Here is an 18,480-nt window from a genome sequence, read left to right on the forward strand (position 1 = left end):
AGTTCAAGAAGGTCCTCAAAGCCAGAGAAGCCAGAAAGCAATGACTTATTATTAACAATGACCCACACAAGCTGGTATACATCAATGATACTACTTTAAAAGTAGCATTTTACATCATAGTATGAATATTCTGTAGGGCACATTTTTTAAACGTACAAATTTGATCTTATTCCATAATTATTTAACCCTTCCTTAACTCAAAGACACTGGTCATACAATGAGAATACAAGCACTATCAAAACATAAAATAAGTTAGTAAATAAATCTGACCATTCATCAAAAGGCTCCTAGAATTCTATAGATATACTGATTTAACAGCTCTTTGAAGTGTACAAACTGCTTAAGAAATATACCATGGGCTTGACGGTTCTTCTCCTAACTCCTTACAAAAAGAACAGATGTATCTACTCAAGACAGACAAAAATCTATCATGCTTAATTATATGCCCATGCTGAACCACCACACATAGCATTCTTTAAATCATCCTGGAAATAATATCTGAGCTATGATATCATTAAACTTTAGAAAACACAGGGAACAATAATTTATAAAGTAGGATGGCATTCCAATTTCTCTTTTCCCTTGCTATCTTGTCCCAAATTCTTTCTAGAATTTGATTGATATCAGAGATGAGCCTATCCTTTATAATAACACAAAAACAACTTCATTACTTTCTGTAAAGAGAGGAGCCATCTCCTGAGGTCCCTAGGGGTACCAATCTGTGAAATTATATTACTGCCTAAAAGTATAAAAGCTATGAAAAGATATAAAGTAATCCAGAGCTAGTACCTCAAATTTTAAAAGCTTCTACATAGCAGAAGAATAAACTAAAAGGGAAATTCTTTTTTTTTTTTTTTAAGAAAAAAGAATTTTATTAGACACTGGATGAAATTTGAATATTAAAAGTCAAAAGTTTTCTTCTATAGCAGCAGTAATCTCTCCTATATATATAATATATATACATATAATAATTATGTAAAAATTAAAACCACAGAAACCATAAAATATAGAACATATATTTAAAAACAAATTTATGTAAACTATGTATAGATATTCTTAAGGAGTCTTGTGGATTTCTGTGGGACAGATTCCTAGAAGTGATATTTAAGTGATTTCTTTTTTTTTTTTTTTTAACATCTTTATTGGGGTATAATTACTTTACAATGGTGTGTTAGTTTCTGCTTTATAACAAAGTGAATCAGTTATACATATACATATGTTCCCATATCTCTTCCCTCTTGCGTCTCCCTCCCTCCCACCCTCCCTATCCCACCCCTCCAGGCTGTCACAAAGCACCGAGCCAATATCCCTGTGCCATGCGGCTGCTTCCCACTATCTATCTATCTTACTACGTTTGTTAGTGTGTATATGTCCATGACTCTCTCTCGCCCCATCACAGCTCACCCTTCCCCCTCCCCATAACCTCAAGTCCGTTCTCTAGGAGGTCTGCGTCTTTATTCCTGCCTTACCCCTAGGTTCTTCATGACATTTTTTTTTTCTTAAATTCCATATATATGTGTTAGCATACTGTATTTGTCTTTCTCTTTCTGACTTACTTCACTCTGTATGACAGACTCTAGGTCTATCCACCTCATTACAAATAGCTCAATTTCGTTTCTTTTTATGGCTGAGTAATATTCCATTGTATATATGTGCCACATCTTCTTTATCCATTCATCCGATGACGGGCACTTAGGTTGTTTCCATCTCCGGGCTATTGTAAATAGAGCTGCGATGAACATTTTGGTACATGACTCTTTTTGAATTTCGGTTTTCTCAGGGTATATGCCCAGTAGTGGGATTGCTGGGTCATATGGTAGTTCTATTTGTAGTTTTTTAAGGAACCTCCATACTGTTCTCCATAGTGGCTGAACCAATTCACATTCCCACCAGCAGTGCAAGAGGGTTCCCTTTTCTCCACACCCTCTCCAGCATTTATTGTTTCTAGATTTTTTGATGATGGCCATTCTGACTGGTGCGAGATGATATCTCATTGTAGTTTTGATTTGCATTTCTCTAATGATTAATGATGTTGAGCATTCTTTCATGTGTTTGTTGGCAGTCTGTATATCTTCTTTGGAGAAATGTCTATTTAGGTCTTCTGCCCATTTTTGGATTGGGTTGTTTGTTTTTTTGTTGTTGAGCTGCATGAGCTGCTTGTAAATTTGGGAGATTAATCCTTTGTCGGTTGCTTCATTTGCAAATATTTTCTCCCATTCTGAGGGTTGTCTTTCGGTCTTGTTTATGGTTTCCTTTGCTGTGCAAAAGCTTTGAAGTTTCATTAGGTCCCATTTGTTTATTTTTGTTTTTATTTCCATTACTCTAGGGGGTGGGTCAGAAAGAATCTTGCTGTGATTTATGTCATAGAGTGTTCTGCCTATGTTTTCCTCTAAGAGTTTGATAGTTTCTGGCCTTATATTTAGGTCTTTAATCCATTTTGAGCTTATTTTTGTGTATGGTGTTAGGGAGTGTTCTAATTTCATTCTTTTACATGTACCTGTCCAGTTTTCTAAAAGGGAAATTCTTAATAAATTATAATAGCTGATTAGATTGTCAACCTTCAATTTTTAAAAGTTACTTAAAGCAAAGTTACAGAATTAATATCACCATTTCAAAAGAGCAGATTTAGGGACCGCCCCCAAAAAAGATGAATAGGCTATCAAAGTTAAGGTTAATTTTATGAAATAATCACTACATTGAACTGCCTTTCATTTCACAAAGCCCAATGAAAACTCTGTCACTGAACAGCTCCAGTTCACAGATTAACATTTAGAAACCACTGTACTACAGGGCAAATCTTGAGAGGACAATAGTAAGGTGACGGAAAGGTACAAGATGAAAACGCTTTTGGGACAGAAAGGCAATCCAAACACCTTTGAGAAAAATTGGCTGGGTTGTTTAATAGATTTTGATGGTAGTTCTGTAATAAATAGGCCTCATTCTTTTTTGAGAAAATTACTGCTACTATTTATTAAACATTATGCAAGGGCTTTATAGATAGGTTATTATTTAAACCACACAATAACACTATGAGACAGTTATTATTATCCTCATTTTACAGATGAGGAAACTAAGAGATTAAACAACTTATCCAAGGTAAAATAATTAGTAAGTGGCAGAATCAAGACTTAAACCCCAATTTGTTTGATTCCAGAATCTATTAAGGGTTTTTGGTTTATCCTGAGTATTTCATCTTATATAAATTAGTAGGTAGGAAAATTAGTTTTTATTATTATAGCTATAATAATTATATCTATCAGGACTCTTCAAGTTTTATGAACTTCTTGAGCTTTGAAATAGCGAATACTGGGCTAAAAAATAAATAGCCCTTGGCAATTTAAAAATCTATCAGCAATACAAAAACAATGAGTTTTCAAGATTATATCTGATGATTAAATAATTTAGGTAAGAAGTATACTCCAAGTATGAAATGATCTGCATACACAAGATAATTGCTTTTTTTTTTGGCCTCGCCCTGCGGCATGTGGGATTTTAGTTCCCCAATCAGGGACTGAACCCTTGCCCCTGCAGTGGGAGCGCAGAGTCTTAACCACTGGACCACCTGGGAAGTCCCCACAAGATAAGTTCCCAATGCAAGTAGTTTTAATGATACTTCTGTGTCAGGCATTGTGCTAGATGTTATACAGGCATATATGTACACCTCATTAACAATCCTGCAAGACATTATTATCCCAATTTTCATAGTCTTAGAAAGGTTAAATACTTGCTTAAAGTCACACAGGTAAAGGAGTGTAACTGGAATTCACACCCAAGTTCACCGTATTCCAAACATTTTCTTTCTGTTAAATGCCCTCAACAATTCCATTTTTAAACACTTTTAACCATGTCTAATTCTTACTGCCAGTCAAGAACCTCAGTTCTTCAGTTGTGTCAAACCTACTTTTTAATGCCAACTTAACTAAGGTAACAACTCCTATACACAAAAAAATTCAGCTGGATTTTGAGGTCTTATTGCTACTGCACTGGTCTAGACAGAATATATTTGGAAAGATACAGATCAAATTGGTTACACCTCCCTGGAAACTACTTCCCATTTCTATGGCCTTTGCATAGCGCTGGAAAAGTATACTTCTTTCCAGTATAATCTCCCTTCACCTGTGCCACAACTGTTCAAATCAAAATTATCTGCCATTCTATCACTAAGATCTATACACAGAGCTTTAAATTCCATAAGCTTGTAATATTAAAATATTATAAACTCTTCTGAAAATTTGAAAGTTTTGAGAATGAATAAAATCAGGAAGATGACAGGCATCCATTCATAAAACAATCGTGTTTAATCAAGGAAAACAAAATTAAGCAAAAAACTACCTGTTCTTCAAAACCAAGTATTTTTTTTCTTACCAACTCATTTTAAGGAAAACAACAAAAAGAAACCCCTCTTGCATAAATAAACTGATAAATTTTAGAGATTATTGTTACCTACCTCCAAATAAACCAGCTACAGTAGAAGGCTCATGGCACATAAGGGTAGTATTACGATAAGCTTGAGTACCACAAAAAGAATCTGACAAGGCATATAAGGGGGGAAAAGAAAGGACAGGAAAAAAAGAAAAAAGAGAAAGAGAAAAGTGAGAAAGTGAGGAGGAACAGTTAAGAGTGGAATGGAGTAATTAAAAACAAACAGAAACAAATAAAAACAAACAAAACAAAAGAAAAAACAGAGGAGTCCAAGCCATTGGTGTTCTTCAAATTACAACTTACTAAAAAAAAAGCACTTAAGCCTCCATTGTAAGTACTATATTTAAAAAATATATATAAATAATATTCACAACAAATTTTTAAAAATAACCAGTACTGCATTTCTTTAGATAAAGAAATATGAACCAGTTGGCTTTTTAGTCAATACCAACATGTCTTCTAATGTCTTCTTTTGCAGATGAGGAAGCAGGCCTAGACAAGGTCACAAACATGGTAAGGCTGAGACCACAACCCACTCCCCTTGACTTACAAATTTCAGTATTCTTACAGCTTTAATGAGGACAAGCTACAAAGTACACTGAGAATCATATCATCAAATCAAGGTCCTCTCCTGGAAGGGTTGGAAGGTATCTACATACCTAACTCTGATTGTTCTTGGTTGTTCTTAATCCTATAGAGCAGGGGTTGGCAAACTACAGCCTGGGGCCTATTTTATATGCCCATGTGAGCTAAAAATGGTTTTTACCTTTTGAAAGGGTTGTTTAAAAAAAAAAAAAGAAAGAAAAAAGAAAAGATGACGACTCAAAGATTTTATGCATCCTATAAAAACCTAAAGCATTTACTATCTGGTTCCTTACACCAGAAGTTTCCTGACCACTGTTCTAGAGCACTATCCAACAGAGCTTTCTAATAACAGAAATGTTTTATAAATCCACACAATATGCAGATATGTGCATATGGTACATTATGGTAGCCACTAGGCACATGTGCCACTGAAGAACGGAAATGTGGCTAGTACAAGTGAGGAAGTAAAATTTTAATTTTATTTAACATTTAATTTTAATTAACCTTTAAATGATGACATGTGGCTAGTGGCTAATTAGACTATACAGTGCCAGGAATGGCACACCTTGGGTGGTCCTCTCATGCTCTTACTACTCTGAGTAAGAAAGTATTGGAATTTTTATTACACAACTCTACTTCTCAGGAACTTTCAACTTGCATTGAAAGACTTATTAAAAAGCCTCTTCTAGGACAGGCATCAACAAACTACAGCGGCTTATCTTTGTAAATAAAGTTTTACTGGAACACAGCCAAGCTCATGTGTTTATGTCTTGTCTACAGCTGCTTTCACGCTATAATGTCAAAGTTGAGCAGCTGCGAAAGAGATCGTGTGGCTCACAAGCCAAAAATATTTACAATCTGACCTTTCAAGAAAAAGTTTGCTGACCCCTATTCTAGACTAATGCCTAATGGTTTGACATCAGTGGTTTTTAATTTCCCCTTCTGCACTCATTTTCATTAAAAAAGAAAAGTATTTAACAAGTTTTTTTCCTCTAATGACAAAACTTAGCAGATGTGATTTTTTTTTTTAAAGTATACTTCATACTTTCATTTGTATTATTCTCCATCAGAAAGAGGAAGATAAGGGTTTAAATGAAAGTCTGCACTTCCATAAGGGAAAGAGCGCTGCAGAGCAAAGCTGCTGTCTCCTGATTTAGGCTTTGCTCCCACTAGCTGGGTTATCTTGATTAACTTTTCTAGGACTCAGGTGATGCATCCATAAAATGGTAATAATGTTCTCTTACTACTGTGAGAGTTGAGCTGGACCAAACATTCTCTGCAGGTTTTTGCAAACTCTAAATCACCAATTCTATGATTTTAATTTTCAAATGGACCGACTGACCTTGGAGTATATAGCCATCAACTTTACTAATCCGCTTTGCTTTCTGGTCTTCCTCTTGCCCCAAATCATAGGCCTTAAACTTAAAAAACATTAGGAATATGACATTTCTAGGATATTCCTCTTATTACAGGCTTTTTTCCTTGAAAAGTCAAAATAATAATTAACTCTCTCACATGACTTTTATATATTTTTACTCTGTTCTTGTTTATATGTGAAATACCTACAACCTTCAGCACTTAAGGTTACTGTCCTCCATTCTGTCCCCCTTCAGGGGATACAGATGTGACATCCTGAAGCCCATGCACTGCTCTGACCTAAAAGATCTAAATATATAGTCCCAAAGCAAAGACGTATCTGTTTCATATCCCCAAATTAAGGCAACTGACTTAAAAAGATACAAACAGCCATATTTACAACATACAGACTATTCATATTCAGTAAATACGAAGAAAAGATAAACCTAAAAAACCACCACCCCAACAGAACACTCCAAAGATAACTCTAGTTACCCCTTATTACCAAGCAAAAAGGCACTCCATTTGACAAATTTCTAGAGCAACAAAATGTATAATTTAGTTTCAATTACTTTTTATATAATTTTTAAATGTACTACAATAAAGGAATTATTGCAACCAAATATTACACTTTAGAACTATTAGACTAGTTGTATAACTGGAGCACGTGCCTTGAAACTTTCTCATATCTCCAACTACTGCTTTCTAGTCACCTTCCATCCTCCCCTCTCTCAGATATATCTAACAGAATATGGCCACATGATCTACCTAGGGTACACAGATGACTTTCTGCATGCTGCTTTAATCAAAGATTTAAATTTGTGTCACCTTACGTTGTTTCTTTGAATAAAAGCAGTTTTCATCATCTTTTAAGGGGGTTTAGCATCTTTTTAGTAGGATTCAAAAACATTTATTTCAGTTTAGTATGTACTTAAAAACTTATTCTTCCTTGTACAACTTTGGTATGAAATTTTGCCTTTTTACAGATTTTTAGACCACAATTAAGCCTATTCAGTCAAGTTGCTTTTCATTTTCTACTTTTCACCCCAGGCTAACAATGAAATGAGACCCTTAAGATTGGACAGAGGGTATAGTGGGTTTTAGACAATATAAAGTTGTACCATTATTTGAAATTAAAAACAGAGAAAAAAGGAAGATTCAGAAAGCTACTAAGAGTGATAATCACCCTCTTTCTCAAGCAAAGAGGGGAAAATATAAGCACACATAAATACGTAACTAAGTTTAAGAGATGTTACGCCTTCAATCAACTCTAATAACCACCTCTCTGAACTAATAAACAGGATGTAGCATGTGATGCTACAGTATGATAGAGAACAAAACAAAGTCCAATTTCAAAGGAAATTTTCTTTCCTAAAAACTTGCATTAAATAAAATTAGGGATACTGGTGTAAAAAATCTCACTACATTATTGCTATTTAGTTTACTTAAAAATTTATTATTAAAATACAAAGTAATTATTGCAGTGCTTTAAAAATAATGGATACGTTAAAAAAAATACTTAGGCAGTATAAACATTAATTGGAAAGAAAGGTTAAATGGTACTTTACCAACAAACATTTCATGAGTAGGTGTCCTAGTAGTAAAAGTGGATACATCTGAAGAAATGGGAGGGTGAACATCACCACTACTTTTTGTGAGGAAAGGATTTAAGCTTGGAATGGCATCATCAACAGCATCTACAGTAGCAGAGAAAGGATCTGTGCAGTCCAAGTGCATTATAGCAAAATGAAGAGAGGAAGTAAATTAATTAGTATTGTAATCAGTCAAAAGATGCAAAGTGAAAAGTAGTAGCTATATTATTATTAATCTAAATGCAAATGATCAAATCTAATCACCAAGATAGAAGAAATGCATTTAACATATTTTAAAATGAACCCTCAGAAAAAAATACTTGTGTGTCCATAACAACAGTAGCATACGAAGGCTAGATCTGCTTTACATCAGAAAGCCAACAGTCATGTAGTTAAAAAAGAAGATAAGTAAGAACAAAAATGTTTCTATAAAAGAGCCATCTACCCTGAACCGTGTTCCCCACCCAAGGTGGGAGTGTATCAGTTCTGGTGGCATATCTATGTTTACTCACATAATTTGATATAAATAATTCAAATGTGGAATAAGCAGTATTTCAAAAGCCAAAGGGAATTAGGGGTTTCTAACATGTGAATATAAACTCTTGTATGGGTTCAGATGTAGGAAACAAAATAATAAAGACGAAGAAAAGGTCTAATGATGGGAAAGGAATTTTAGAAAAATTAAGAACAGAGACAAAAGACTGGCCATCCCAGTAGACTGGGATTAGCTTTGAAGGCCTAGCTATGAGTTTTAAAGCCTAAATGATTTGGAAGGAATAACAAAAGTATTGTTCCCTACTAGAATGGTACCAAATATGTACTTTATTATCAAATTTAGAATCACATATTTACTATACCTATACCTCATTCAAGGTAACTGTCACTGTAATGACTGAAAGCCATTCATCATACCTTAAGTTAATGGGGAGAAGAAAAAATAAAGAGCAGCGAAAATATAGTGTCATAATTTTTTCTCTTATAACACAATTAAAAATGAAAAGATACTCCTGTACTTCCAACCAGCACCTGTTCTTGCCTCTTCTAGTCTAGTTTGTGGTCCTTACTTAAGAATACAGTATTAAGCACTGTATTTTACTCTAAGACTGTATGACAAAACAATAAGGAAGCAATGGCCTAAGGATCAGCTTCTGCAAAACAATATAGGCACACTTTATCCTTAAAGTCAATAAATTCAAAGCTAGTGTTCCACAAATCCTGCAACTGCAACTTTAAAAAGAAAAATATCAAGATAATATTGAGGTCATTGTATGAAGTCCTACAAACATCAAAACTCACTGATGTACTATTCTAACTCAAATGATCATGTTAAACATCTTTCCCACCCCTCCACTTCTCAATAAATGGAACAATGGGGGAAGAGAGTCAGAAAAAATAATTCAGAAATAAAAAGCAGAAAATAGTCAAAAACAAGATTCATTTTTTTGTACTAAAATAAAAATGTAATGATGACCGCTCTAACTCCTTCTTGTATAAGAAAGGATTTGCGTTAAGTTTAGAGTTGACCAGTTTGGTTGAAAGTACTACTTTTAAATATTTGATAGAGGCATGGAGTTTTTAAAGTACATCATACTTTGTTGGACAAGTAACACAAAACTTCTCTCTGGTTTTCCATGCAAAAGAAGTCATGAGAGAAGTCATTCAAAAAGAGTACACATATTTCTACAACAGATCTATTAGGTTCATGAGAAAAGACATGTTTGGAAAAAGTTACTAGTTATCTGCTATTCTATTGATTGACACTTTTTACCTAAGCACTTAACATCAATCATTTCCTATTATATGAAACATCCTAAAGAAGAATATGCAGAAATGCATAAGTGAATCTGTATATTTAGATCAGTCAGACAATAAGAAAAACCAGCTCTTAATCTACCTTGACAAAACACTACTACTATGGGTAGCAGATTAACATCATTTAGATTAGATGACGATTTTTAAATCTAAATGTTAGTCTACTATACCATAAATGATTAATTCAAATTCATTAAAGATAAAAAAAATAGTAATAATGTTCCAGCTATTCCAACTTAAACTGTACTTATCAGACTGGCAACTCTAAAATTCCTTATACTTTTAATAAATACTTTTTTCCATTATTTTTATCATTATTCACTTGAAAGTTTAATTTTATGTTACATTAGAGTCATAGAAAAATAATGCAAAAAATTAAAACAAAAATAGTACCAGTCATATTACAGTCTTGAGGTAAATATTTGATATCTACGTTTATTCACAGAAAATTGAGAGTTTTCATAGTGTTGTGTGTCTCATGCCAGCTGAGACTAAAACAAATTCAACTTCAGAAAGGGTCATTCTTTTTTACCTGAATTAAATTCTGAAATCTTGCTTAAAATATACAACAGTATACTTAACCTGGTAATACTGTATATTTTTAGATTTGCTGTAACTCAAAGTTTTCAAGGTGATGAAAACTGATATCTCAAGATATTAGTATTCAACACCAAGTGCTTGTTTAGATGCCAGACCATTTCTTGAAAAATCAAAGGCTCACTAATAATGCAATGAGAGAAACAGGAGAGCTTGTGTTCTCTCTCTTCAATGTTCATTTTTAGGTGGAACCGTAAAATGCCTCTCACATTAAACATACGAACTTTACCTCCTCTTAACTCTAATCACTAACCTAGCTGTGATTGGGAATATACATCGTTTCTGTGGTGCATATAAGAACTAAATTAAATACCAAATCTGTTGTTAACATCCATTTTTAGCAAATGAGAGCAAGGAAAGCATAGAATAAGATTTTAGAATTATCAAAAAAAAAGCATACCTCTGTTTCGTCACATACTATAAAAAGCATGATGTAAAATGCTACATATTTCAAATGTTCAGGTAAATGGTTAACGTCAAAAAAATGCCTTTTAGAATTTACTGTTATGATCAAAGCTTTTTATATATAAGATTTATTTATCTTAGTAACTTTAATTTTAAAAATAAAGTAAAAAGTCTTAATCTGAATGTCATGGGTATGAACAATACAATGACTAAATTAGTAAGTATTCAAAGTTCTTGGCTTAAAATACTCTTCCACTATCCAATTATGCAGAAGTCAAAACTCTGAAATTATCACCAACTCAGAAGCCAAATATCTTTATATGAAATATAAGACAAGATTTCATTCTTCTTAAATTGAGGGGTTTATATAAGATCACTGTCCTTTCCTCGTATATAATTGTAAGCTTTTGGAAAAATAGTAGTCAGTTGCTACTGCCTCTGCTCTCAACTATACTTGATAATACTTTTTTTTTTTTAAACAGTTTAACAGTGTCACTTGGACACAGCAAGCCTAATGTTAAAATATGGGGGAAATTTTGATGAAAATAGTACATAAACCAAAATAACCTAAACTAGAAAAGGAAATCATGATTAAATGTACTCCCACACTGTATTCACACACAAATTGCCATGGAATATTTCTTCTAACAGAATATAAAACAATTTTTACAGGCTGAAATTACTTAAAATTATTCTCCTACAGTAACAGTCTATCTGCCTTCATATATGAGCTCAATAATTCCAAGCAGAAACTTTGTCATTGTTAGAATTAATTGTACATGGTATCCAGACAAAATAATTTCACAGTTCAGTTTCATTGAAATGTTATATTAGTCCTCATTAAGCCTTCTGTAAAATTTTTCATCTATCTAAAAATACAACTTTTCAGCCTTAATTTTAGAAAAACTGGTTTGTTTTTTTAAAAGGTGAGCAAGCTAAAACTGCTTAAACGGTCATGTTAATCCTACTGATGTTTCCTAAATCAATTCACAATAAGCAGGAAATAAGCATGTAAATTTTGGCAGATTAAAAATCCTAAAATTGTAATGACTGTTAGGATATTAAGAAAATGCTTTCTTAACCTTAATTTGCTGTCTACAGATCATTCAGATAAATAATTCTAAAATATTTACTGACTTTAAAACTAGCTTATCATTTTTAGAAATTACTCCCAGATCTTAAGATTTAGCTAAATTAAACTAGCTTTCAAAATCAATTAGTTTTAAAAATCAAGTTATGGCTCACAAAATTAGTCTAAAAATCTAGTATTTTAGTGTTTCACTATTCCTGTTCCCTGCCCTGTCTTGAACCACAAATAACCTGCCCCCCAAAAAAGAAAACGTCTAATCATTCAACAAATATTTACAAAGTACATGTTATATATCAATAAGTGTTCTAGGCATCAGGGATATATCACTCAACAAAACATTTTAGAGCTCTTCCCTTCACATAGTTTACATTCTATTATATAAAATATAGTCTTAAGAAATAACTATTAAAAAACCCCTAAAAAGTTATTAACTCAAATCAGTGAAATAAAGATGAAAAAGTCGAATACACCATAAAAACTCACTAGAACAATGAATCCTGCTATGAGAAGTAAGCTAGTCAATTCCGATTTTACATGTGACCAACATAAATGTTAAGGTAGCTTGCCATTCTCTAACGGTTCTCTAGACAGTGTCCTTTCTCAGAGTATCTTTCCCTCCCAAATAATTTTTCAGTGTTTATAAAATAATATTGATACTTACATAAAAACAAACAGAAGTACCAAAACCAAACAAAGGAAATGATTTGAAAACATACTAAATGTCTAAGCAAAACTGCTTAAAAACTGACATGGACTAGGCTCATTCCTTTAAAGATGCCAGGTCATGATCATAATATGGTCACCTTAAGATCAAAGAACTACTCAAGGTCAGCAAACTTTCCTGTTGGTATTAGGGGAAAAATTCTTTGAATACCAAAATCTTGCAGGTCTGAATTAAATCAACATTTTAAATACAAGTAGCATAAAGTTTGTCATGACATTCCTGCAGAGAAGCTAGTGCACTGCCTGATAACACCATCCGAATTTTATTAGAACTTTTATTAGATGAGTTTTCCCCTCTGCAAGTAAATTTTTTTTATATACCAAAGGTAAGATAACCATTACATATTTTTGGGTAATAGAACAGAAATTCAACATTGAAAGAATGATTTCACAACTAAACATACATTTGGTCCTTTTTCATCTTCATTAAACTTCATTTCATAATTTAATTGAACATACATTCCAAAATTGCATTTATAAATGAATGGAAATGTCTTCAAGGGGCAAAACAACTTCACTGTCATATTAATATTTTTCAAGTACTCATGTATCAAGTGTAAGGCAAGTAAACCCCACAGAATGGGGAAGGGAGATGCCTATACAACATACAAAGTAAGTTCATTAATGCTTACCTCCCCATGTACTTGCTACCTGAGAAGCAGCTGACATAGGAAGTACAGATGGGTGAAAAGTTGGCTGTTGCAAATCAAGCAGATCATTTGGTAGCTTTGATGTGCTAGGAAGATATTTTGAAAAGATGCTTTATTTATTAGATAAACTTTGCTACATTAGCCACTCCCCTCATCCACCCCGGTAAATAAAAACATTAAAAAGAAAAGTGAAAAAAGAGTCCCAATAATATAAATCTCCAAAGGAAAAACAGGTGCAACAAGATAACAGTTGCATACCCCTCACGTAACAGCATATTTCTAAGGAGGCCTGGAAAATTATTCAAGTACCATATCTTAAGTTTACATAGGATTCAAATAATAATAGCCCTTCTGGAAAGAATCAATGACTTCCCCAGGAAAAAACTAATTTCTTTATTGAAAAGAACCTAGAACCTAAACAACATAATTTTAAAATATGAAACGTCATGGCAATTAATTTTTTTTAAAAGAAATTTGTTTTCTCAATCTTCAAAAAAACTTCAATTAAATTTGCAACACTAATACTCCTACAAAGTAAAATACCTGTTAACCTTACCTTTATTGCTTCAAATATCAAACAACATACCAACAATACATGGAAAAACTTATACATGCATATATGATATAAATTTACAACGAAGCCACCCCATTACATAACTCTAGGGGAGTACTACTTACGTAATATATTTCGTGTTACGTGATTAAGGAACAACACAAAAAAAGATCCCAGTTTCCATGAATTGAGGCATTATGTGTATCTCAGCATAGATTATTTTTAACTTACACTTATTCAAAAACAAAAGTTTTGAAGACATATCTTTCAGATGTAAAACATAGTTTTATAAGTAGATAAATCAAAATACAAATGCATTTAGTGCTTTGGGGAAAAATACAGAATATGCAATAAGCATTCTGTAATAGGCTGTAGGTTTGTCCTCAATTACTGTTAAAAAGGTGAAAATGTTGAGGGTACTAAGTGAAATAAAAAGATTAGTTCTTTATCTAATAATTTGTTTCATCCTCAAACCGTCAACATTCTTTTCCATTTACCCCCATCCCCCCACCCTACTAAGACAGACTTCTTTTTAAGGTCCCTAAGTGAAAAACTTGACACTTAATGGTTCAGTGTTACTGGGGACTAAGGAAGGTATTATACAAAAATCAAAACAAACAAAAAGATAAAGCTGAAAGAGAAACACATAGCTAAATTCAACATCTACTAAGACTTCAGAGAGCAGGTAGCAGCTGAGTTAGTAAAAGTTACACTGAGCTGTGACAGGAGTCGGTAGGTGGAAGGGAAGACCATTTAAGGATGAGTTAATAAAATAAACAGCAACAACAAAAAAATCAAAGAAACACAAGCAAACAAAACACCCCATCACTCTCTATGTAGCATTTACCATGCACTAAGCACTGTGTTAAACCCTATACTAGTGATCCTGTGACCCTGGCAGAAATGAAAATTCTTGGGCCTTACCCTGCAGGTGGGGCCCAGAAACCTGTGGTTTAATAAACCCTCCAGGTGATTCTAATGTTAGGTAAAGACTGAGAACCACTGACTTATACCATACATTATCTTGCTTGGAAACTGAGGTTTAAAAAAAAAAAAAGATTAAGAAATAAATAAACCAGGATTCAAACCAGAATCTGAATTTCAAATTTCTCTAAACCACTCTGAGGTAAAACATAGGAGGAATTTAGAAAAATCCAGTTATTCCAATTTGCCTGGAAATATAATATTCCTATTGTTAAGCAGCTTGAAGTTGGGCTGGTAAGCTTCAATACCACAGAAATCTGGCAACTAAACTCTTATTGTGTTCCAGATTACTGAGTTTAACACCAGGGACTAGATATGAAAAACATTTAACATCCAATGAAAGGATATCCTGAAATACATATCATACATACATATCCAAGAGTTATATACAGGGTCTTGAACCATTAGACACTTCACAAATGTGTTTAACTATAGTTAATTTTTTTACAATGAAACGTTTGCCCAGAGATAACCCACCACCTTTCCAACTGGTATACCACCACCTTTCCAATTGGTATAAGTCTATCATTTAGCCATATCCCATTTCTTAAATATTTGAAATATAAAGTCTTTCACTTTGTATTTAGCTATTATACCACTACCACCATTTATCACTACCTCCTTTGTGTGAATTTATGATTACAAAATCATGTATCAAACTAAACCTGAAAAACTCTGCAAAATTTCTGTTAGAAGTCTTTAAGCCTAAGTATTCAAAGGTAATCATTAACCACTCCACCTACCTGTTAGAAGAACTAGGGGTAGAAAATATGTCAATGGCTGGTGCAGTCACTATACCCCCTGCTGAGGTGGACACAGGAGAGGCTGCAGTTGTTAAAGAGGTATGAGGTTTCTTTGCAAGTTCTTTTAGGCGCTGTTCCTGTTGAGAAAGGGAACTACCATAAGGAATCCAGAAACCAGATTTGTTTGTATGGCCTCTGAAAAAAAAAAGCATTTTCTAATTTTGTTTTGATAGCAGAAAGGTATTCTCTGTTTTGCCAGTCATTCAATGTCAGGATGAAAAATTAGACTACTGAATGTCACCCCATTTGTACAAATATTTATTAAATACTGTTAGTCTGTACAGAAGTCCCAGTTACTTTATGAACGCCTATACTTGTTTTTCCAAATAAAGAGAATGCACACACCTACCTTTAAAGCTTTTAAACGAGCCTGTTCTTCCTCTAATGCTGCCTGCTTTTCCCTTTCATCCACTTTGGTAAGAGACAGGCCAGTGCTTGCCAGGGAAGAGACTGCATTGGAAAGTGTTGTTGCCCTTGGATAATCAGACAAAGGTAATTTGGTATTTTGCCAAACATTTATTTCACTGGTTATGAAATGGTCTAGCAAGCTAGCCATGGATAGGCACCATAATTATGAACTAAACTTATGGAGTCAAAACCCATACTTCAGATGAAATATTCTACCCACTGACCTAGGGGATTATTAGAAATTAGTTGATCTACACATACATTCATTTATTTTTTTAAAGTAAGTGTTAGACTTTGGAAAGGGTTCACAGTAAAGGTGAGGGGCATTGCCTCTTCCAAGCCCCAAGGTAGGGAACCAATGCAATTAGAGAAGAGCTCACATACTTCTAGGAAAACCCTGATGTGTAAAAAGTATTGAATTTCTCATAGAAAATGATCTTCTGCTAATTTACAGCCTGGGTTTGGCAGTACTACTACAGAATACTAAAACATAAGTACCAGCAATAAATAATGTATGTCTAGGTATGTTTCCCTTATAATAACACCCAAAGATGTCATTCCCAGAGGATCCACAGGTTCTCTCAAAGGAAGATCAGTTTCATTCCAGTCACTGGTCCATCTGGCTCCCCCTTTCTGTCTGCTACCCTTTTGCCAAGCTAGAATTTTCTTTTCAAACATATTATATATGCACAATACATCATCCCTTACTGATGGATTCACAGCAAACCACCTCATTTCTCTTATATCAAAACCTTATCCAGATCATAAACCCCAACATTTAATTCCCCAATGTTATTAATCCTAGGCAAAATAAACATGTGTGGTAAAGAATCCTAACAGGAAACTACTCCTCAGTGACTGCTACTAATTTTCCTTTTCTCACACACCAAACACCATTAATTTCTACTCTAAGCACACAAGTGGAAAAACTAAGTTTTATGTAAAATCAATTTTATAAATGAGCCAATATAAAGATATAACTCAGAAAACAAAGGAAGAGTAATACTGCTGTGAAGAAATACAAGAAACCCAGAAAATTTTATGTTAAAAAACATATGAGGTAAATCGGTGTACCTGAGCTACCTGGCTATATTTTTCATTACTTTCTCAAATAATCGGACCTTATAACTTGGCTTATACTTCTAAAAACCTACTAGAAAATCCAAAGAACAAATCTACAATTAAAAAGCATTAAAATCCAGTAATGACATTTTCCTTTACAAATTACTTAAATTTTGTTGCTAAAAAAAAAAGTTCTGAAACAACAATCAAAAAGAAGAAGAGTTCTCATCATACTTCATACAAATTTCTTCTTCATACTGCTAAAAGGAAATCTTCATAAGAAAACATGAGAATTACTCAAGTTACTAACCAACACAAAAATCACGTTACAAGGTCAATAAGCGATGATGTATATTACTTTCAATTTGCTGGTCTTGGTCTTGGAAATCAGCTAAAAGTCTAATAGAATGATTAAAATATGTCCACAGTCAACCCCATAAACTGGCATTAGAGAAAGATGATGAAATCTTATGTCAGACATCCTAGGTTTGAGTCCCAGAATTACTACTGCATACTTCACAGGGCTATTGTGAGGGTTAGTCAAATCTGTAAAAAAGGCATCTTGTAATTATAATACACCATATGAACCTATGCATTTCATCTTAAAGAGAAATACTGACACTATGAACACCATTCTAAACCACGTAGTTTTCACTGCCATCATCTTAACAGATGCTGACATTTACTGAAAATTAAGAACTATCCCCAAAACTTACATGTGTTAATCCTTAACAGCAACTCTCTGAGGTTGATACTATTATTAAACCGACTTACAAATGGTTAAATCAAGATAAAGAGAAGTTCAATAACTTGGAACTTCAGCTAGACTCATCTACTTTCTCAGAAACATCACTACTGTTCTTTGCCCCACAAAGAATAATGTACCTGCTTGCAGCTGTAGAATCTTTGATTTTCTTTCCTTCCAAGGAAGCTAAATGTTGCTCCAAAGCATCAAGAAGACTGCTGGGGGCCTAAAATTGTACAAATATTAAGACTTTCTTTCGTCAAAATAAATCAAGTATCATCTAACACAGGAGAGCAATAAAAATAAATAGGTATATTCCTCATGATCTAATTAACAGTGTAGTTTCAGCCACCTAAGAATGACACTATTATTTTTATTACATAAGTATGACCTGGTAAGGAGTATTAACAAACATAAAGATATAAAAACTAAGACTATGTGAACATGAAACATTAAGAGAATCTTAGAATTTTCTATATTTAACTTATTTAAATTTTAAATAGAAACACAACCCTAAAAATCAGACATACTGTTGAGCATGGTCCTGGTACTTAATAACTACTCACTGAGTAACTGAAAATGTCCAAACACTATTTCTGAATAGTTATTGACAAATGAAACTGAAGACTAACATCAAGGAAACAAAAACTGAAATCACAGTGAGATATAACTTCTTACCCACTAGAATGGTTA

General features: G+C 33.3%; 1 protein-coding gene across 21 annotated transcripts in view; it reads right to left on the reverse strand.

Annotated features, from left to right (window-relative positions):
* The window catches only part of PICALM (phosphatidylinositol binding clathrin assembly protein), a 109,039-nt gene that overhangs the window by 24,294 nt on the left and 66,265 nt on the right, over positions 1-18,480 (reverse strand). For 7 of the 21 annotated variants that reach the window (XM_033431891.2, XM_033431889.2, XM_033431893.2 and 4 more), the window contains exons 9-12: positions 17,928-18,013; positions 15,922-16,045; positions 15,513-15,649; positions 13,215-13,318 (exon numbers count right to left, since the gene is read on the reverse strand). In XM_033431891.2, coding sequence (XP_033287782.1) covers positions 13,215-13,318; positions 15,513-15,649; positions 15,922-16,045; positions 17,928-18,013 — 451 coding nt within the window. Of the gene's footprint in view, positions 1-4,447; positions 4,529-7,931; positions 8,082-13,214; positions 13,319-15,512; positions 15,650-15,921; positions 16,046-17,927; positions 18,014-18,480 lie in introns of all 21 variants that reach the window. The other 14 variants (XM_049713448.1, XM_049713443.1, XM_049713442.1 and 11 more) reach the window with 4 other exon arrangements.

This window comes from Orcinus orca, chromosome 8 (assembly GCF_937001465.1).
Source record: "Orcinus orca chromosome 8, mOrcOrc1.1, whole genome shotgun sequence".
Lineage (NCBI taxonomy): Eukaryota > Metazoa > Chordata > Mammalia > Artiodactyla > Delphinidae > Orcinus > Orcinus orca.